The sequence below is a fragment of the Coregonus clupeaformis genome, unplaced genomic scaffold (genome assembly GCF_020615455.1).
Source record: "Coregonus clupeaformis isolate EN_2021a unplaced genomic scaffold, ASM2061545v1 scaf0128, whole genome shotgun sequence".
NCBI lineage: Eukaryota > Metazoa > Chordata > Actinopteri > Salmoniformes > Salmonidae > Coregonus > Coregonus clupeaformis.
This window is the reverse complement of record NW_025533583.1, coordinates 404,530-427,520: the sequence shown is the minus strand read 5'-3', so window position 1 is coordinate 427,520 and position 22,991 is coordinate 404,530. Positions and strand designations below refer to the sequence as shown.

General features: G+C 42.0%; 1 protein-coding gene across 1 annotated transcript; it reads right to left on the bottom strand.

Annotated features, from left to right (window-relative positions):
- Positions 1-4,797: 4,797 nt before the first annotated feature.
- Positions 4,798-12,990, bottom strand: zgc:77752 (uncharacterized protein LOC393862 homolog). The gene is made up of 13 exons (XM_041890963.1): positions 12,915-12,990; positions 10,020-10,648; positions 9,803-9,883; positions 9,607-9,725; positions 9,332-9,469; positions 8,925-9,196; positions 7,418-7,720; positions 6,296-6,559; positions 6,080-6,196; positions 5,720-5,821; positions 5,459-5,539; positions 5,202-5,312; positions 4,798-5,118 (listed from the first exon to the last, which is right to left on the bottom strand). The coding sequence occupies exons 2-13, from the start codon at positions 10,193-10,195 to the stop codon at positions 4,978-4,980; spliced, it is 1,905 nt and encodes a 634-aa protein (XP_041746897.1). The 5' UTR covers positions 10,196-10,648; positions 12,915-12,990; the 3' UTR covers positions 4,798-4,977.
- Between the last annotated feature and the right edge of the window lie 10,001 nt (positions 12,991-22,991).

Below are 22,991 nucleotides of genomic sequence, written 5' to 3'. Positions count from 1 at the left end.
ATAGTGCTCAGTTTTCCCACAGGTAAAATAAATGACCAACCTTTCTTGTCAAGGACCCCTATATTTAGAAGGAGAAGACACTTGAGAGAGAGATGGATGGATGAGATTAAGTAGTCTGACTCACTAACTTACTGTACTGAATGCCGTGAGGCTGCTTTTTACTTGACAACATTTCAGCATCTTTTAGAATACCTTTCAGTTACTCTTAGGCTACATTTAAGTGTTTTTCTTAATGAGGGGTTTATGAAATCACTAACCCCTTTTGAGTTTTTATCTCATATTTTAAGTATTTACACTCAAACCAAAAAGGGTTCTTCAAAGGGTTCTCCTATGGGGACAGTCAAATAAAGATAGCACCATAGATAGCACAATTTTTTCTAAGAGTGTAAGATAAGCGTATATAACATACTGTATCTCTCCCAAGACCACATTATTTCAGATTCTTCTTCTTACTATGTATGTTTGATAGATACTGCACTCACAGCAAGGATAAAACGTATCTCTTTCTCTTATCCCCCCACTCTCTCCTCTCCATCTCTCCTCCCTTCCTCTCCTTTTCCCTCCCCCCTCCTCCGTCCAGGTTGTGGGGTGAACCTAGGGATGAGGGGTCTTGAGTCCTTGGTGATGTTTATCTACCGCACGGCCACGGCTGTGTACCAGAACGACGTGTTTGAGGACCTGTCCGCCAAGATCCAGCACTCCAGACAGGTGCCCGAGACCTTCAGGCAGACTGGTCTGGCACAAACCATGTTCGAGTGACAGCAGGGAGAACGCAGGGGGAAGCTGAGGGAGAGAAGTGGCTTTCACACTAAACATAAAAAAGTTGCTTTGCAATTGTTGTCCCATGGATCAGGAGCACAAAGAGGGTTCTGTGCGAGTGAAGGGAGTACCTGACCAGGAAACTCTATGGATGAATGGGGGCTCACGTTTGAGTGACAGCTGGAGGTAGTGGGAAACTGTGCTGTTGGAGACTTTGCCAATGCACTTCCTTCTCTTAAAGATTGCTAATGGCTATGGATTGGACTGACTCCCATCATAGTGCTTTCACCTGCCCTGCCGGGTCAAGTCAGTGGGGAAGAAGACAAGGTAATGAGATGAGGAAAGGAAGGAGACCAAGAAGATATCTATAATGGGACCACTGGAGCTTAGCCCTGACCGGGTACAAGCTCTATAGCCTTTGTGTACGGTGTGCTGTGAGGACCAAAGTGCACTTGTCAGTGTATTATTTCAGGGACGTCTTAGGGTAGGGGTTCTAGATTCAGACGCAGGCCGATTTTTGTCAGGGTGGATGGTCAGGGGGCCGGAAAATAATTATAATAATTTGTACATCACAAGTTGACCACAACTAAGCCCCAAAAATAGATTGTATTTGATTAGATTGAGACACAATCACATATGTCTCTTTTTTTATTTGTGGGAATACCTGGGGAACCGATTTCCTAAATGAAAGTCTTAGCTGAATTCTCGGTGGTTTTAGACTTTTTTTTTTACCAAAGATTAAAATCAGAAAGTTTTTCTGGCTAAAACCCTTGGTGGGCCAAAATAAATCACTTGCAGGACGGTTTTGGCCCATGGGCCTCCTGTTGCTGACCCCTGTCTTAGGGTGTGTCTCAGTACTCTACAGTGGCTTCCTTCCCTCATCCAACCAATCCTGTAATTTCAGATAGATGGATGATGGAAACCTGTTAAAGAGTATCAAGATGCAGTTTTGCTCTTGATGTTCTGTGGGTTGAACTGAAACTTGAATCATGTGATGGAGTTTCTTTGCTGTCTCCTGTATCTTTCTTTCCAGTGCAGTGGTCTGTCTTGTGAGATGTTAAGTAGGGGAGAGTAGGGTAAGTTGAGCCATTTGTTATATTTCTTACTCTTGGCACAATTTACCCTGGGGATGGGGTAAATTGAGCCGCGGGACAGGGTAAGTTAAGCCGCTTACAAATTTCTGTACTGAATGAAATATTACCACTACCTTTTTTAAAACCATGTCACTTCATTTCCCAAACACAATTCAACTCAATCACTTTTTGTCTTTTAATAATTGTAAATATATTTTAACACCTAACAAACACTTTGCACTTTTTAAAACACTTTTAGCATAGGCCAGGCCCTGTTGTTACCTCATATACCAGCAATAATGCCTTGCATTACGCCTGGGAAGAAAACACTTACATTTTCTCAACTTTGCCCAAGGCAAGCATTTTGACTATATTAGCAGGATGCACTTTCATGCTAGGTTTCGGACCTCATATTGAAGCTTATAGAGACCCCAACTGATATATAGAACAATCTTAAAAGTATCTACTTTGGTTTAGATACAAGCATCACAAAATCAATTTTTTGGACCTAACTTGCTTACCACTTTTTCCATGTGGTTTCTTCCTTTACAGACTCCATGAAATGATGACCTCTTCCTACATATTTGGTCAAATTATTCATTTTGTGTATGGTTTCCTAGAAACAAGGGTGGCTCAACTTACCCCACTCTCCATTACAGTATGTTCTAATCCTGTGTTTTTGACACCTTTGGAAGATGTTACTTATGGTATGTGCCTGGTGCATCGTAGAACTCATAAACCTTGGGCATTAACCAGAAACAAATGGTTTCTCTTGTAACAACCCCTTTACTGCTGAAGAATCGATGAGTAGCTTTGAAGATTCTAGAACTGAGAGACAAAGAACTGCCTCTGATCAGGACTTAATAATAATAATATGCCATTTAGCAGACGCTTTTATCCAAAGCGACTTACAGTCATGTGCGCATACATTTTTAAGTATGGGTGGTCCCGGGGATCGAACCCACTACCCTGGCATTACAAGCGCCATGCTCTACCAATTGAGCTACAGAGGACCACGTAGGACTTGTAGTGTTGTTGAGTGGCAGGCAGCTGGATCTATCTCAAAAGTCTAAAGTAGCTTCCTCTCCTCATCTCCACTCCTCCATCTTTACTAGTTTCAAGTTTTAATGTCACAGGCACAAGTACAGTGAAATGTAAAAAACAGGATAGGTGAAAGCAATATGTGCAGATGAAGGGAAAGCGACAAGGAGAGGAAGCCAGTTCGGGCTATTGGGATGATGCACCCATAGTAACACAGGAAGATGTTGAGGGAGCTTATTGCGGCCTTACAGTATGTTCCAATGGGGATGAAGAGTATTGAGTAAGTAAGCAGTAGCACAGGTGGGAGAGGGTATCATGTTGAAGTGCCATAAGTAGTAGCATATTCAGTCATTACTGCACTGGACTGATACAAATTAAGAATGTACTCTTTCTATGTATATTGTTTGTTTAATACAAAATATGGTTCTTCAAATCACAGGTTTCCATGTCTGTAGTTCATTGTTGGGTTATAGTACCATCTAGTGATACAGTATGTTAGACAGGACATTTTCTGTATCACAAGAGAAACATACAGCTTTGTACTTTGAAAGGTGAGGTATTGCTCCCCCCACCAACTGTATCTAGTAAAAATAACTACAATGAACAAAGATACGTAACATGCATTTGCCTCATACAGTGCGACACATCTCCTTCGCATAGAGTTGATCAGGCTGTTGATTGTGGCTTGTGGAGTGTCGTCTCACTCCTCTTCAATGGCTGAGTGAAGTTGCTGGATATTGGCGGGAACTGGAACACGCTGTCGTACACGTCGAGCCAGAGCATCCCAAACATGCTCCTTGGAAGAACTGGGACATTTTCAGCTTCCAGGAATTGTGTACAGATCCTTGCGACATGGGGCCGTGCATTATCATGCTGAAACATGAGGTGATGGCGGCGGATGAATGGCACGACAATGGGCCTCAGGATCTCGTCAAAGTATCTCTGTGCATTCAAATTGCCATCGGTAAAAGGCAATTGTTTTCATTTTCCGTAATTTATGTCTGCCCATAACATAACCCCACCGCCACCATGGCGCACTCTGTTCACAAAGTTGACATCAGCAAACCGCTCGCCCACACGACGCCATACAAATTAATCCGTGAAGAGAACACTTCTCCAGCATGCCAGTGGCCATTGAAGGTGAGCATTTGCCCACTGATGTCGGTTACGACACCGAACTGCAGTCAGGTCAAGACCCTGGACAACGAGCACGCAGATGAGCTTCCCTGAGACCATTTCTGACAGAAATCCTTCAGTTGTGCAAACCCACAGTTTCATCAGCTGTCCTGGTGACTGGTCTCAGACGATCCTACAGATGAAGAGGCCAGATGTGGAGGTCCTGGGCTGGCGTGATTACACATGGTCTTCAGTTGTGAGGTCGGGTTGGACATACTGCCAAATTCTCTAAAACGACGTTGGAGGCGGCTTATGGTAGAGAAATTAACATTCAACTCTCTGCCAACAGTTCTGGTGGGCATTCCTGCAGTCAGCATGCCAATTGCACGCTCCCTCAAAACCCTTCAACATCTTTGGCATTGTGTTGTGTGACAAAACTGCACATTTTAAAGTGGCCTTTTGTTGTCCCCAGCACAAGGTCCACCTGTGTAATGATCATGATGTTTAATCAGCTTCTTGATATGCCACCTGTCATGTGGATGGATTATCTTGGCAAAGGAGAAATGCTCACTAACAGGGATGTAAACAAATTTGTGCACATTTGAGAGAAATAAGCTTTTTGTGCATATGGAACATTTCTGGGATCTTTTATTTCAGCTCATGAAATATGGGACCAACACTTTACATGTTGCATTTATATTTTTGTTCAGTGTGTATGTAAGATGTTAAAACATTAACACACGCAGGGATTAGGTCAATGGTACAAATATTTTTATTGTGTAATGTGCAGAGAGAATATACTCCAATATCAGGATCATGACCATGCTTCATACAATCTACACCCAACCAAACACCACTAACACAGTAAAGAGCTTACTGCACCTAGTCATAGAAAATAAAACACTAGAAATTTAACAACCCTTTGACCCTTCATACAAAGGGTTATGAAGTTAAATTTGTACAACCAATTAACCCATCAACCAATCAATCATTTGTTTCCTCCTTTTGAGCAGGTTTTTGTGTAGTCTGAGGTCAGTGTGAGGGAGTTATGGTTATGGAGTGTTTGTCTGATGCTGGACTTGAGGATTCTCATCAGGACTTTATAGCTCTCCATCTCCCCCTGAGGGTGCTATTGAAAACAGAGAACAATAGTTAGACATTAATTTGAACAATGACTGCCACACACACTCAGGCACACACCAACAGACTCACCCAGGTGAGTGCTTGTATCAGGCGTCGTAGCACGGCCTCCTCTCTCTGAGGACACAGACTGGTCACCTGACCCACACAACCCAGCAAACAGGACATGGTGTGGCGCTGGGGCTGCTGGGACAACATGCACACACACACATACACAATAGTTGCTGATGCGTTCAACATCATTTTATGAACGTAAGAGGAGGTTGAAGACCCTGAAGTAAGCCATGACACGGTTAAACGTGTGTCAATGGTCTGACTGGGTCTCTCACCTTCGTTAGCACACTGAGATGGTTCATGTGTTGAGATACTGAGGTCAACCTCTCTACGTCATCTGCACTCAGAACAGGCTCCTGGAGAGGGATAGAGAGTATAAAAAGCAGGAGAGTGTAAGAGAGTGAGAGTATAAAGGGAGAGAGAGTAAGAGAGTGAGAGTATAAAGGGAGAGAGAGTATAGAAAGAGTTATCGGTTGCAGTTGGAGACGTTTAACTCTGTAGTCGGCCATTTTTTATCTTTATCTGAGCCCTCTGACCTTGAGTTTTTCCAGCCAGGTCCACAATAGAGAGCTGAGTATGTGCGGATCAGACTCTGTGACCAGTAGGGCCCAGGCACACTCACTGCTGTTCAGCTCCTCCTGTCAGTCAACACAGACAGACAGAACAGAGTGCAGTCAGGATTCCGGTTACAGGTAGGCAGCCCATGACAGATTAAGGTATCCCATTCCCATATGTTGTAATCATAGTTAGGGTAAATTCCATTTCATTTAAATCAATTCAGGAGGGACCAAATCTTGATCTGCACAACAAGCGTTAATGGCTTTAGTAGCTCAGTAACTTCCAGACAGTGTACACTACACCTCAACTTGTGATAACCTGCTGTAACAGTTGATTACCTGTAGCAGTGCTGTCCTCTGTAGAACTGTCTCTCCAGGGGAGTTTAGATCTGCCATCTCCGTGGCAACTGCCCGAGCCACTGAGGCCTGTCCGGACTTACGCTGGTTTTTACGTAACTGCAGAGCACAGGAAATAGTGTACTAAGAAATGTGCTTTAAATAAAACAAATTGACACTTTTACTAGTATGCCCACAGTAACACAGTCTGATGCTCACCTCAATGTAAGAGTTGAATTTGTGAAATGCTGGTGCCCTCTTGGCAGTGCACTTTAAACTCTTCAAAGAACAGTTACTGTTGGTTGCCCCACTGCCTGCTGGGAGGTTGAGTCTTTGTGAGTCCTCAGGGCTGGAACAGAGGCCAGCTGTAGGGGTGGGCTGGACTGGCCTCATAGGTCTCAGGTCAGGTCTAATCTGCTCTAACCCAGACCAGTCTCTCTTACTCCTAGCTAGTACAGTGCAGTATGAGCCCAACTCAAGATCCTGGAAGAAAATAAAGCAAAAAGGTTAATATCAAGGCTCTGAATGTTGCCAATACCAATGCAGATTTTTCTAACCTAATTTTCAAGAATGTACCACATGTAACCACTAATGCCCGGGATACACTACTCATTTTCACCACAAACTCGCCACGCTTTTGCCATCCTGGACAAATTGTTTTGGTCAGGGTGAAATCCTTTGAACTTGGGCTAGGATCAGTACGTCGGGACTCACATAGTTTGAGCGGGTCAAGGACGCACCGATGACGGCTATTCTGTTCTCCAGACTCCAGATTTGGTCGTGCATTTTGTAGTATGAGCAGGGCTACGTCGCTATTGGGCAAGGACTACTGCCAATAGCCAATGCAGCACTCAGCATGTGAGACCAAAACAATGATGGTGAAGAGGAAAGCAACAACAACACGCAACGTGTGGACTGAGATGATGGACAGGTTTATGGAGCTGTGGAGAGAACACAGCTGCCTTTTCAATATTAAATGTTTATATTACCTCCAATTCCCTGTGTAGAATAGAAAGTCCATATTGCCTACATCTGCCCAACCATTTGCGGGTCTATATTCTGCGCCTCCGTTTCTTTTTTTATGTTTCTGTACATAATAATGTGCACACTAATAAAGCAGCTTGCTGTTTGCGTGTCTGTATCTTCTTCCTACGACAACCGAGAAACGTGGGGCAGGATCAACTAGGAAATCATTGTGTAACGTGAGCACCCACGTCTTATGGTTGAGGATGGACGGAATGAAAGATTTGGGACAAGGAAATCGGAAAATTTGAACACGTCCAAGTTGTTAAGATTTTAGAAGATGTGTATGCTCAGCCTAACCCTGATGTTAACCATTACCTGTTTTACAGTGATCTTGCTGAGGTCTGAGTCGCTGTAGCTGCGTTTATCCAGCAGTACCTGTCTCTTCCTCTCCAGAAACCCTTCTGGTTCGTCCCAGGAGGACACAGACCCAGACCCTCCCCAGGACCCCCTATGGACCTCACTGAGCAGGGGCAGGTACTGCTTGGCCACCAGGGTCTCCCTCACAGCCCTGCCCAGGGCCCGCAGTTCTGCCCTTCTCTCCAGCTCAGCATGCACCTCCGGAGAGGCAGGCAGGCCCAAGGCCAGGGCTGTAAGACGGCCACAGAGCAGGTACACCACCTAAATGATGATCATTATGAAAACAGATAGCTTTTAGAAACAGATACAGGAACCCATGGGGTACTGGAAAGAGTGGTGGATGGAGAGGGAGAGCAGAGTGAATGGGGAGTGATCTGTGTTGGACCCAAAGCCAGACCCTCCAGACAACCACAAGGGAGGTAGGGGAGAGCAGAGTAAGTTGAGCCATTTTTTACATTCAGCATCACTCCGTCAAGGTAAATATAATATTATTTCTAACAATGATGTCTACATATATTTCAGGATGTTGTGTATATCTGGAAAAAAATAGAATTAATGTAAACATGACAGGTTTTGAAAACATAGCTTGTTCCCCCCAAAAAAGTTAAGCCACCTACAGATTTCTACTAAATGAAATATTACCACTACCTTTTTATCTTTATATTCAACACAATCACAATCGCTTTTTGTCTTTTAATCATTTTAAGCATCTTTTAACACAGGCTTAACACCTAACAAACACTACTTTTAACATAGGCCCGGCCCTGTTGTTAACTCATATCCCAGCGATATTTCCTTGCATTATGCCTGGGAAGAAAACACTTAAATTTGCTCAACTTGCCTAACACCTAACAAACACTACTTTTAACATAGGCCCGGCCCTGTTGTTAACTCATATCCCAGCGATATTTCCTTGCATTATGCCTGGGAAGAAAACACTTAAATTTGCTCAACTTGCACTTTCATGCACTTTCATGCTAGGTTTAGGACCTTTATTTTGAAGCTTATAGAGACCCTAGGCTCAACCATTGGCTCAACCTACCCGAAGGCAAACATTTTGACTATATTAGCCCACACAGCTACAAGGATGCACTTTCATGCTAGGTTTAGGACCTTTATTTTGAAGCTTATAGAGACCCTAGCTGATGTACAGAACAATCTTAAAATTATATACTTTGGTTTAGATACAAGCATCATGAAACCTCTAACACAATAAATTCATTTGATTTGGTGAAAATCCTTTTTTTTTACCTAACTTGCTTACCACTTTTTCCATGTGGTTTCTTCCTTCACAGACTCCATGAAATTATGACTTCTTCCTACATATTTGTCAAATGATTCATTTGGTATATGGTTTCCTAGAAACAAGGTGGCTCAACTTACCCCACTCTCCCCTACATGACTTATTACCTAATTGAATTTAAAAAAAGATAGTGTTGCCAAAATAATTAAACAAAACAGACACCTTGGGAGTGTGCCTAAGGGTGCGGGCCTCCTGGCCATGGAGGAGGAGGGCCTGACGGTGCAGGTACTGCAGCAGGGTGAAGTGGGCCCCATGGCGCAGGCTCAGGTCAGGGTACTGGGCCAGCTGACGGCCCAGAAGACGGGCAAAGTCAAACACCAGGCTGATCTGGTCCCGGGTCTGGATGGAACGGGGACGTTTGATACGCACGTAGTGGACCGCCTCACTGGGGCTCACACGCAGAGTGTAGACCAGGTAGCAGGCTATCAGGACACCTGTCAACAATGACAGGAGGTGTGCCCATTTTTGCAGGATCGTTTATGGACAATATGTTTCTGATTGCAGTCAATGTATATTTTTAAATGAACTGAACAATAAAGACAATGTATGTACTGAGAAAATTCACACACCTGTCCTCCCCAAGCCTGCGTGACAGTGCACCGCCACCTTTCCCTCTTTCACAGCGAAGGCTAACACCTTCACTACATCCATTATCCCCACGAGAGACGACACACCGAAGTCTGGCATGCCAAAGTTGAAGAAGAAGACTGCACCACAAGCACACACACACACACAGAAGGAAAGACAAGAACACGTATTTCATTTAAAAAAGGCCACAGGGACTATCCTAAAGTAGCGTGTGTGTTGTAGATATACTGTAGGTATAAATACAGTATAATCTTACTATCATTCTCCATAAAGGTTTGTGGGGAGTAAGTGAATCCAGTGTCTGGCTCCAGAGGAGGGCCACAGTGAGCGTGCTCCCCAGGCAACTGCATGTTGATGATGGACTTGATGTTCAACCTGGTCAGAGAGAACAGGATCAGCTAGAGGAGAAAGCGAGTAGGCAGGCAGGCATGCACACATACATTACTATTTACCGTTGGAACTGCTCTATGATGCTGTATTTCTTGATGAGGTGAGAGGAGGGTCGTGCCATGGCCACAATGTCATCAGTCACCCTGTGAACAGAACAGAAGTGAATATAGAACTTCCAATCCTCACTCTCTTCCCATGTAGATCTCTCCCTCCCCACCTCTATGTCTTCCGTTTCTCTTTCCCTCCTTCCCTCCCTCTCCCCCTCTCCCCCCTCCTCACCAGTGTGAGAAGAGTCCCTGTACAGCTTGTTGGCTGGGCCTCCAGCAGGCTGGTCCTTCATAGCGGCAGTCCCATCCTCCGCAGGCCAGTAGGCAGATGATCTTGGGTGGGATGGCCTTCACCAGGTTCTCTCTGGCCTGGGAGTAGGCTGGCCGCGGCACCGGCACCGTGGGCATAGTGGACAGTATGTACCGTAGTGGGGGTAGTTCACAGAATCAGTTTAAACCTTAGAACTGAAGTCAGTTGTTGAACCCTATGGAGGACAAGCTAGCTCCTTGGTCCAGTGGACAATATTATATGATGAAGTGCAGGGTTATAGTGTGTAGTGTACTGTGGTGGCTGGCCTTATGCAGACACCTGAAGTCATTTGTTGACTTCCAGCGGGACAAGATAGCCTCTTGGTCCAGTGGAAGGGGAGAAACAGGTGCAGTGCAGGTACCAGGAGTAGTTCACAGACTTAGCTCAGCCTCATGCGGAGATGTAAAGTCAATATGCCCTCAAGAACAACAAGTGCAGATGGCTAGGTCTGAAGTTACTGACAGAGCTTCTGTAGGGTTACAGAATGAGCAACTGGCGAACTTCACCTACGGCACCTGTGCGAGACTGTGTGGTAACGAAGAGTCCAGTAGCTGGTACAATTGGAAGAATAAAGAAAATATAGTCAATAACTGTTGCAGATATGTCTCTCTATCACAGTATTATAAACTTTCTAGTGACTAGATTGACCAGCCTCGTACCAAGACGGTTCATTGCTTAAAACCCTTTAACTGTCTCTTGTTTAAAAAAATATTTAACCTGAAACTTCCAACTTTTTTGACACTTTGATCCTTGAAAGTCCAATATCTTGAAAACTTGACTGCTAACATGCAAAATGAAAAACATTCCAAAAGATAGTTTGAGTGGAGTGCCACGATGAGTCAGAAAATGTGGTTTAACCTATTTACATTTTAGTCATTTACCAGACGCTCTTATCCAGAGCGACTTACAGTTAGTGAGTGCATACATTTTTCATACTGGCCCCGCGTGGGAAATGAACCCACAACCCTGGCGTTGCAAGCGCCATGCTCTACCAACTGAACTACACGGGGCCCTATTTATGTTGCCTAATGTAGTGTGTCAACAATTCAATCATATTTTTCACCTAAATAAATGTATCCTATTCTTAGTCCACCATACTTTTCTACTGACATCAACCGCCTGTTTGAGCACATTTTATTTTATTGTCTTTTTAGCATTTTTACATTTTAACTATTTATTTTCATATTCCTACTCTTCAAGTTCTCTACTAACAGGAATGGTGCAATATTAATCCCTCACCAACTGAAATCCTGCCTTTTATTCCATATCTTTGGTGACTGATTTTGAGTTTTCTGACAGCCATCTGAGTGGGCAAAGTTAGTGCCACAACACTGAACTGCAGCAACCCAAAAGGAGACAAATTATGTAAATTGATGCAGGAGGGCTGGGGTAGTTGACCAATCAAGTTCAAGGGAAGATATTTTGTCCCAAAAAAATAAGAATCATTGTCAAAACATGCTCTACCAGCCAGTTGAGAATAGGGTTAAAGTGTTTGTATTTGTTTTTATTATGGATCCCCATTAGTTGCTGCAAAGGCAGCAGCTACTCTTCCTGGGGTCCAGCAAAATTAAGGAAGTTATACAATTTTAAAAACATTACAATACATTCACAGATTTCACAACACACTGTGTTCCCTCAGGCCCCTACTCCACCCCTACCACATATCTACAATACAAAATCCACGTGTACGTGTGTGTATAGTGCGTATGTTATCGTGTGTGTGAATGCATGTGTCTGTGCCTATGTTAGTGTAGCTTCACAGTCCCCGCTGTTCCATAAGGTGTATTTTTATCTGTTTTTTAAATCTAGTTTTACTGCTTTCATCAGTTACTTGATGTGGAATAGAGTTCTATGTAGTCAAGGCTCTATGTAGTACTCTGCGCCTCCCATAGTCTGTTCTTGACTTGGGGACTACATGGGTCCCGTGTTGCTCAGTTGGTAGAGCATGGCGTTTTCAACACAAGGGTTGTGGGCTCGATTCCCACAGAGGGCCAGTATGAAAATGTATGCACTATTTAACTGTAAGTTGCTCTGGATAAGAGTGTCTGCTGAATGACTAAAAAAATAAAATGAAAAGACACCTCTTGTGGCATGTCTTGTGGGGTATGCATTGGTGTCCGAGCTGTGCGCCAGTAGTTCAAACAGACAGCTCGGTGCATTCAACATGTCAATACCTCTCACAAATACAAGTGGTGATGAAGTCAATCTCTCCTCCACTTTGAGCCAGGAGAGATTGACATGCATATTATTAATGTTAACTCTCTGTATACATCCAAGGGCCAGCTGTGCTGCCCTGTTCTCAGCCAATTGCAATTTTCCTAAGTCCTTTTTTGTGGCACCTGACCACACGACTGAACAGTAGTCCAGGTGCGACAAAACTAGGGCCTGTAGGACCTGCCTTGTTGATAGTGTTGTTAAGAAGGTAGAGCAGCGCTTTATTATGGACAGACTTCTCCCCATCTTAGCTACTGTTGTGTCATTATTATGTTTTGACCATGACAGTTTACAATCCATGGTTACTAAATGTACTCCAAGCAGTTTAGTCACCTCAACTTGCTCAATTTCCATATTATTTATTACAAGGTTTAGTTGAGGTTTAGGGTTTAGTAAGGTGCAATTATTTAATCAATCAAATTGATAATAACAAGATATTTTAGTGAGGCACCACACCATATAAATTCACTTGCATTAAAGTGCCATTAATACGTTCCCATTATACACTGATTTCATTGACTGATAATAATAATAATAATCTCTATAGCATTGCTGATTCATACATTAATTTAAAACAATACCCTCTTCTGTATCGTGTCTTACCTTTGTGGTGACATCTCAGAGAGAGGCGAGCTCCATTTCATACACACACACACACACACACACTGCTGTGCGCCGGCCCAGGTTCTCTAAGCCTTATTAGCTGTCATAATAACATTAGAACAGACATTCACAAATCATAGTAATCTCTGTTATATAAGACCTATACTGTACTCCTGTCCACGCCTTGCCTACATCAACCTTATCCTTCTCAGCCATCTGGACACATTTCGATTATGTCTTTAAGTGTTGCTGTGATTGTGATATTGCAACATACAGTACGTGCACAATTGGAAAGCTGAATAAATTATTATTTCACTATTGTTGACTTGACATTAGCACAATAAAAATGATTTACTGCATCATTCAATTAAAATATCATGATTACTCTGTTCCTAAATACAGGACAATTGAATAGGTCAATTCTATCCCAATAGAGACATACATAAAGATGAGTGTATTAATTGTATTGAGACCACATGCAATATGAGGCAGTGTCCATGAGAGGTCAGTATGAATCTTTTGTGAAAAGGGTTTTCAAAACAGCCTGAAATCCAGGGGCGCTACTTTCACTGGGAACGGGGGGACATGACCCCCTCACATTCTAAAATTGCATTTTTGTCCCCCCCAGTTTTATCATTGCACTGTGATACTAAAATCGGCTTTGGTGTCCTTTAGGACCATGCGGACGCCTCCGAGCGGTCAGGTAGGCTGTTTGGTGGTTTCAGCCGGCTGGATTTAGGACCGTGTGGACACCACAGAGCATGCGGACAGTCTGTGTGAAAGCAAAGCTTCTGAAAAGGTACGGTGTTATTGTCTGCAGCTGCTGTCTCTGTGTGTGTTGCGCTTTTTCTCCAAGTTGTAAAAGGAAGAAGAGCAAAAACTGGCAAATCTTTATTTGACTGATGTAGCTGGCAAGGTAACTGCTGTTTGACTTAACAGAAAAAAAGTATTTATTCCCAGTGCTGAGCTAGTTGTGTAACTGACATGTAACGTTAGCTACAACAATGTTTAATCCCCTCTCTACTGAAGTTCTGCCTGAAGAGAATGAACTAGCGAGCTTGTAGTTACCACAGCCAGTTCAGCTCTAGTGACTAGCTATCTGTCAGGTAGCTGTCTCTAATAGCTGTTGTGTGTGTGGAAATGTTTTGTAGCCTTTTTGTCCCGTTTCAACAGAAGTAAATTAACTTGGCTAGTTTTCATCAGTTGATGTAACATTAGAGCTAGCCAAAAGATGGCTAACATTAGCTAGCTAGCTCACTAACTTTAGCTATTATTTTTGCCTCAATCACACTAGACCTGAATCAAACGATGAAACCAGCAGCCAAATGATAGAAGACCAATATTCTGACGTTTTTTGATAGCGCAATGTGAGTTTTTATTAGAGTCAGTATAGCAATGTAACATTATTGATCTGTCAGTTTCCCTAGCTAATTCCCTACTTTTCACACTGACATGGTATAAACAGCTCTACATGCTACACTGTCATGGTGCACAGTCAGTACACAATACTATGCTCATCATGTCTTAGCAGGATCAGATGGTGACATGTGTCCCAGCAGGGTTAGACAGCCAGGGAAGACCAGTCTATGGAGCTCAGGTGAATTTTGCAGTATATTATAACAATCAGTGAATGTTTAATATTGAGTTGATGTGTAGGCTACAGTCTGGGATCTGGGAAAAAATTGTAATTTCAATAATTGAACCATTGATTCTATTCTTAGATAATATAATGTATAAATGTACACCCTGGTAACCAGGGTCAGGCAACCAGGGAAGACCAGTCTGTGATGGCGCTGAGGTGAACTTTTGCAGATACAACACTTTATTCTCTCTGTGCAGCAAACACTGGACAAGCCAGAAGCTTCAAGGATTAAAACTATTTTAAGGCAGTCTAACAAATCTCAAGTTGATTTCCAAACTGTATCAAAGATTGAAAGGCTTTTCCTGATGACACAAAACATGTCAAACAAAAATTAGAGGAAGACCTGGGAGACACTATTGATGATGATGAATGGATACAGATATGTATGAATGTCCAGTCATGTTCATATAACCTCAGACATAAATTACTGCAGTTTAAGACCATCCATAGATATCATGCACTCAGAAATGGTGTAAAACACAAAAGGGGACATATTTGCATGTTATGATCTTGTGAAGGCTGGCTGAATTCTGTCAAAGAGTATGTTCTTTTATCTCAGAATGTCTACAGATTCTCCCTTCTACCTGTTTTTGTTTGCTTGGAAATGTTGATACTGGAGAATATTATCAGAAGAAACTGTGTAACCTAGCATTGATAGGGGCTAAGAAATGCATTGCCATTAATTGGAAGGTTGGTTATCCTCCTACAATGTCACAATGGATGGCAGAAATGTCAAGTTATGTATCACTTTAATTTATTATCAATCAATTTTCAATCAATTTTATTTTATATAGCCCTTCTTACATCAGCTAATATCTCGAAGTGCTGTACAGAAACCCAGCCTAAAACCCCAAACAGCTAGTAATGCAGGTGTAGAAGCACGGTGGCTAGGAAAAACTCCCTAGAAAGGCAAAACCTAGGAAGAAACCTAGAGAGGAACCAGGCTATGAGGGGTGGCCAGTCCTCTTCTGGCTGTGCCGGGTGGAGATTATAACAGAACCATGCCAAGATGTTCAAAAATGTTCATAAGTGACAAGCATGGTCAAATAATAATCAGGAATAAATCTCAGTTGGCTTTTCATAGCCGATCATTAGAGTTTAAAACAGCAGGTCTGGGACAGGTAGGGGTTCCATAACCGCAGGCAGAACAGTTTAAACTGGAATAGCAGCAAGGCCAGCAGCAAGGGTATACTGTGCAACTTTCATAAGGTCTGGGTGCCTTATATGGAATATTGTATGACAAAAGGCGTCTGTATTGAAAACATGAGCTTTTTTTTGTCAGCAGTCGCAAATATATATATTTTTTCATGGCACACAAGACTCCTGTCTGATTTGCACCTGTCTCAGTGGACTAATCCATTGAGGAGGCCACAGGGATGACACGGTCCAAGAATATGGGGATTGTGGCTCTCTCTCCAACCATTTCGTTGTTTCATAACTTTATTGTGTGCATTGTTTGCAGTGTCTATATCACCAGTAGTAGCCGACATTTACCGTTAATTCCCATAATTTCTAATCTGCAATGTTTGACTGGTTACGGTAATTTCTGTTAATGCATTCAATATATTATTATTACAGTTATTTACTGTTCTCATTGTCAGATTGGACATGTGTTTTGCAGAACTCACAACCTATGCTACACTTGTTTATTTCATTACATTTATGAGTTTGGCAATTTTTTGATAGTCTTTTGTTTGAAATGCTGCTGTCAATGTTGACTAAGGAAGTGCACCTGATTACGCATATAGAAGTAGGACTAGTTTACCTGGCCTGCTCGCAAATGTAAGCCTATAAATGTTCCTATTTGGGGATGTCTGCTAGTATTTCTGATTGTGGAGCTTCTCAAAGTAATTTCTCTTAACCTAAAACAGGAAGTCAACTAAGTCTGTTTTTAGAATCAATTGAGAATGACAATAGTTTCTCAAAGTATTTGAACAATATTTCCAGCTCTCTCCCTTTTGATAACCACAAAAATGTAATGCTCTGATCCAGTGGAAACGTCATAAAATACCTGATTACTTCTTATCCCTTGCACAAATAGCCTACAGCTGTGTCTGTCCCGAGCTCACTGACCCGGGAAACTCTGAGTGCCCAGAATATTGTATACAATGTTTCAAGTTTGCTAGCGCGAGTTTCGGGCAACCCAGTTGAAAGTTGATACAATGTTTCAAGTTCGTTGCAGACAGGCCATGCGTAGCCAATGTGATTTCTAGGATATTTATTTTTATCAGGATATTTCCTACAAGGCTGCAATGTTTTTATGTGTTGGCTTTATGTAGGCTATTCTTACATAGTTGGCAATGGCAATAAAAGTTACTTTTAGATTTGTATAATTTTCATTTAGATTTAGATAGAATGTAGATTAACCACAGACAATGACTTTGAAATACAAAGACTATTAAAAATTAAATGAAACTGTACCACGAAAATGTGCATATGAAAATCATAACTGGCACGCAGATTGGTAGAAATGGTAAGATAAATTGACACTCCAAATGGAAAAGGTTGCTGACCGCTGGTGTAGCCTATTACCGGCAACTTCAGGAGCTTAAAGGCTGAATCTGTGAAGGCCAGCAGCAGCAGGAGAAGGGTCGGGAACAGGTTTTTTTTTTCTGATTAAGCTATCTTGACCTCTGGCTCCCTCTTGAGTCATTTGTGTGTCTTAATTATTTAATCAAACAGCGTGCTAAAAACATCAGACAAGTTCAGTACATATAGCCTAGTTGATTTGATTAAAACACATAGTGTGTGTCTATATATAAAAAAATACACTTGGAAAATACTATTCTTGGTCGAACAAGATTATTTTTTAGTCAGGGACAGCCCTAGTAGGAATGCAGGAAATGAGCTTTAGATGCCCCCCAAAATTGAGGGAGGACCCCCAGATCCACCGCCAGGTTATGTCCCCCCCCACTTCTAAAACCGAAGTTGCGCCCCTGCTGAAATAACACCTGATTAGATGTGATTAGGACCATTTTTAGAGTAACTGCTTGGTCGATTTGTAATGAAAAAAATAATTTTCAAAAGAGTCCTCATAATAATAAGTGTTTTATGCCATTATAGGATGAGTATTGTTTTATAAAAAGGTGTGATTGTTAGTATAATCTTTTTTACTAAAACAACAACAATACAATACAAAAACAATACAAATTGCTGCTTAATACAAATGGTCGCTCCCATCAGTGGGTGCTTTGATCAGTGGGTGCACTCGCCCCCACCCCACCCGCCCCGAGACCCCGGTAGGGCGAAGCACCCACCCCCGGCCCAAAGGTATTTTCCGAGGGCGGGAAGGACCAAGGCCAGCCCAACGCCCTGGCAGGTGCACCCATAACCAGCACACACACTCACTCACAGCATAAAAACCAAAACAACACATAAATAACAAAACGCAAAACATACAATAATCACATCCCCACCCTCAAACCTGATTGGAGGACCTCAAACATGTATACTGTGCATGTGTGTATGTATTTATTCCAACGCCCGTCTGAAGTTTGCTAGAGTGCATTTGGATGATCCAGAAGAGGATTGGGAGAATGTCATATGGTCAGATGAAACCAAAATACAACTTTTTGGTAAAAACTCAACTCGTCGTGTTTGGAGGACAAAGAATGCTGAGTTACATCCAAAGAACACCATACCTACTGTGAAGCATGGGGGTGGAAACATCATGCTTTGGGGCTGTTTTTCTGAAAAGGGACCAGGACGACTGATCCGTGTAAAGGAAAGAATGAATGGGGCCATGTATCGTGAGATTTTGAGTGAAAACCTCCTTCCATCAGCAAGGGCATTGAAGATTAAATGTGGCTGGGTCTTTCAGCATGACAATGATCCCAAACACACCGCCCGGGCAACGAAGGAGTGGCTTCGTAAGAAGCATTTCAAGGTCCTGGAGTGGCCTAGCCAGTCTCCAGATCTCAACCCCATAGAAATCTTTGGAGGGAGTTGAAAGTCTGTGTTGCCCTGGATTTTTTTTCTCATTTTGTCTGTCATAGTTGACGTGTACCTATGATGAAACTTACAGGCCTCTCTCATCTTTTTAAGTGGGAGAACATGCACAATTGGTGGCTGACTAAATACTTTTTTTCCCCACTGTAGCTTCAATTGAAAATAACTGATTAATGCGTCAATTGTTGTTGTTTGTATATCAGTTCATAAACCTGATGCCATGGTATTGGGACATCGAACATCTGTTCCCAACTATCTTCAACTTTATGCGGCATAGTTGTCAACCCTCTTGACCATAAGTGAAATTGATACATTTTACGATTTACAGTGCATTCGGAAAGTATTCAGAACCCTTGACTTTTTCCATATTTTGTTACATTACAGCTTTATTCTAAAATTGATTAAATAAAAAATGTTCCTCATCAAACTACAAACAATACCCCATAATGACAAAGCGAAAACAGGTTTTTAGAAATGTTAAATAAAATTAATTAAATAAAAACAGTTGAAGTCGGAAGTTTACATACACTTAGGTTGGAGTCATTAAAACTCATTTTTCAACCACTCCACAAATTTCTTGTTAACAAACTATAGTTTTGCCAAGTCGGTTAGGACATCTACTTTGTGCATGACACAAGTAATTTTTCCAACAATTGTTTACAGACAGATTATTTAATTTATAATTCACTGTATCACAATTCCAGTGGGTCAGAAGTTTACATACACTAAGTTGACTGTGCCTTTAAACAGCTTGGACAATTCCAGAAAATGATGTAATGGCTTTAGAAGCTTCTGATAGGCTAATTGACATAATTTGAGTTAATTGGAGGTGTACCTATGGTTGTATTTCAAGGTCTACCTTCAAACTCAGTGCCTCTTTGCTTGACATCATGGGAAAATCAAAAGAAATCAGCCAAGACCTCATAAAAAAAATTGTAGACCTCCACAAGTCTGGTTCATCCTTGGGAGTAATTTCCAAACACCTGAAGGTACCACGTTTATCTGTACAAACAATAGTGCGCAAGTATAAACACCATGGGACCACGCAGCCATCATACCGCTCAGGAAGGAGACACGTTCTGTCTCCTAGAGATGAATGTACTTTGGTGCGAAAAGAGCAAATCAATCCCAGAACAGCAAAGGACCTTGTGAAGATGCTGGAGGAAACGGGTACAAAAGTATCTATATCCACAGTAAAACGAGTCCTATATCGACCTAACCTGAAAGGCCTCTCAGCAAGGAAGAAGCCACTGCTCCAAAACCGCCATAAAAAAGCCAGACTACGGTTTGCAACTGCACATGGGGACAAAGATCATACTTTTTGGAGAAATGTCCTCTGGTCTGATGAAACAAAAATAGAACTGTTTGGCTATAATGACCATCGTTATGTTTGGAGGAAAAAGGGGAAAGCTTGCAAGCCGAAGAACACCATCCCAACGTGAAGCACGGGGGTGGCAGCATCATGCTGTGGGGGTGCTTTGCTGCAGGAGGGACTGGTGCACTTCACAAAATAGATAGCATCATGAGGAAGGAAAATTGTGTGGATATATTGAAGCAACATCTCAAGACATCAGTCAGAAAGTTCAAGCTTGGTCGCAAATGGGTCTTCCAAATGGACAATGACCCCAAGCATACTTCCAAAGTTGTGGCAAAATGGCTTAAGGACAACAAAGTCAAGGTATTGGAGTGGCCATCACAAAGCCCTGACCTCAATCCTAAAGAAAATATGTGGGCAGAACTGAAAAAGCGTGTGCGAGCAAGGAGGCCTACAAACCTGATTCAGTTACACCAGCTCTGTCAGGAGGAATAGGCCAAAATTCACCCAACTTATTGTGGGAAGCTTGTGGAAGGCTACCCGAAACGTTTGACCCAAGTTAAACAATTTAAAGGCAATGCTACCAAATATTAATTGAGTGTATGCAATCTTCTGACCCACTGGGAATGTGATGAAAGAAATAAAAACTGAAATAAATCATTCTCTCTACTATTATTCTGACATTCCACATTCTTAAAATAAAGTGGTGATCCTAACTGACCTAAGACAGGGAATTGTTACTAGGATTAAATGTCAGGAATTGTGAAAAACTGAGTTTAAATGTATTTGGCTAAGGTGTATGTAAACTTCCGACTTCAACTGTACCTTTTTTACATAAGTATTCAGAACCTTTGCTATGAGATTCGAAATTGAGCTCAGCTGCATCCTGTTTCCATTGATCATCCTTGAGATGTTTCTACAACTTGATTCGAGTCTACCTGTGGTAAATTCAATTGATTGGACATGATTTGGAAAGGCAGACACCTGTCTATATAATGTCCCACAGTTGACAGTGCATGTCACAGCAAAAACCAAGCCATGAGGTCGAAGGAATTATCCGTAGAAATCCAAGACAGGATTGTGTCGAGGGACAGATCTGGGGAAGGGTACCAAAACATTTCTGCAGCGTTGAAGGTCCCCAAGAACACAGTGGCCTCCATCATTCTTAAATGGAAGAAGTTTGGAACCACCAAGACTCTTCCTAGAGCTGTCCGCCCGGCCAAACTGAGCAATCGGGGGAGAAGGGCCTTGGTCAGGGAGGTGACCAAGAACCTGATGGTCACTCTGACAGAGCTCCAGAGTTCCTCTGTGGAGATGGGAGAACCTTCCAGAAGGACAACTGTCTCTGCAGCACTCCACCAATCAGGCCTTTATGGTAGAGTGCCCAGACGGAAGCCACTCCTCAGTAAAAGGCACTTGACAGCACACTTGGAGTTTGCCAAAAGGCACCTAAAGGACTCTCAGACCATGAGAAACAAGATTCCGTTGTCTAGTGAAACAAAGATTGAACTCTTTGGCCTGATGAAAACCTGCTCCAGAGCGCTCAGGACTTCAAACTGGGGCGAAGGTTCACCTTCCAACAGGACAACGACCCTAAGCTCACAGCCAAGACAATATATGACTTGTAGGTAGAGCCATGAATAAATATGTAAACTGTGATATCACTAGAGAATTAATCAGGGTAATTTTCCCATAGATGAACAGGTGTTTCCCTTTCCATGGTTTCAAGATCCTATCTATTTTGCTAAGATCATTCAACCATCCGCCCATTTAATCGGAAGACCACATAGCAATTTAAAGTTTGTGTCTTTTAGAGACCCAATCCATAATATAGTACACTTATCATAGTTGGGGTTTAATCCAGATAAACTGGAGAAAGTATCCAGGTCCTCAATAAGACCCTCCAATGTTGAATATTGTGGACTCAAAATCTTGGTTTTGGTTCAAAGTGATATGTATGAGTTTCAGGCCCTTGTATTAGGGTAAAACTAGGCCCTCAAAATAAGACCTTATGAAACACGTACAGTGTCTTCAGAAAGTATTCACACCCCTTGACCTTTTCCTCATTTTGTTGGGTATAGAGCCTGAATTTAAAATTGATTAAATGTAGATTATTTTGTCACTGGCCTACACACAATATCCCATAATGTCAAGGTGGTATTATGTTTTTTGAAATTTTTACAAATTAATAAAAAAAGAAAAGCTGAAATGTCAATAAGTATTCAACTCCATTGTTATTCAGGAGTAAAAATTATGTAAAAGTAAAAGTTCAGGAGTAAAAATGTACTTAAAAAGTCACATAATAAATTGCATGGACTCACTCTGTCTGCAGTAATAGTGTTTAACATGATTATTGAATGACTACCTCATCTCTGTAACCCAGACATACAATTACCTGTAAGGTCCCTTAGTCGAGCAATGAATTTCCAATGTCTCGCAAAGAAGGGCACCCATTGGTAGATGGGTAAAAAAAGCAGACTTTGAATATTGCTTTGAGCATGGTGGAGTTATTCATTACACTTTGGATGGTGTATCAATACACCCAGTCAGTACAAAGATACAGGTGTCCTTCCTAACTCAGTTGCCGGAGAGGAAGGAAACCGCTCAGGGATTTCACCATGAGGCCAATGGTGACTTTAAAACAGTTACAGAGTTGACTGGCTGTGAAAGGAGAAAACTGAGGATGGATCAGCAACATTTTAGTTAATCCGCAATGCTAACCTAATTGACAGAGTGAAAAGAAGGAAGCCTGTACAGAATAAAAAATATTCCAAAACATGCATCTTGTTTGCAACAAGGCACTAAAGTTACTGCAAAGAATGTGGCAAAGCAATTTACATTTTTGTCCTAAATACAAAGTGTTACGTTTGGGGCAAATCCAATACAACACATTAGTACCACTCTCCATAGATTAACTGAGAGACAATTAAGATGTTTATCGGTGCCACTCTGCCATATAAAGACAAAGCTTTACCGTTCCATGGCAATAGTATTTTGTCAATCTTGGCTAGTTTCAAGTAAAGGGTATCCTTTACAAGATCCGTCATTCTTTCTGGAATGTGAATGACAAGCATGTCCGCTGGGCCATTGCTCCACTTAATTGGTATGCAACAGAGCAAAAGATAGTTGGACCTTCTTAAGGAACCCACTCTCAAAATAGTGCAATTCTCAT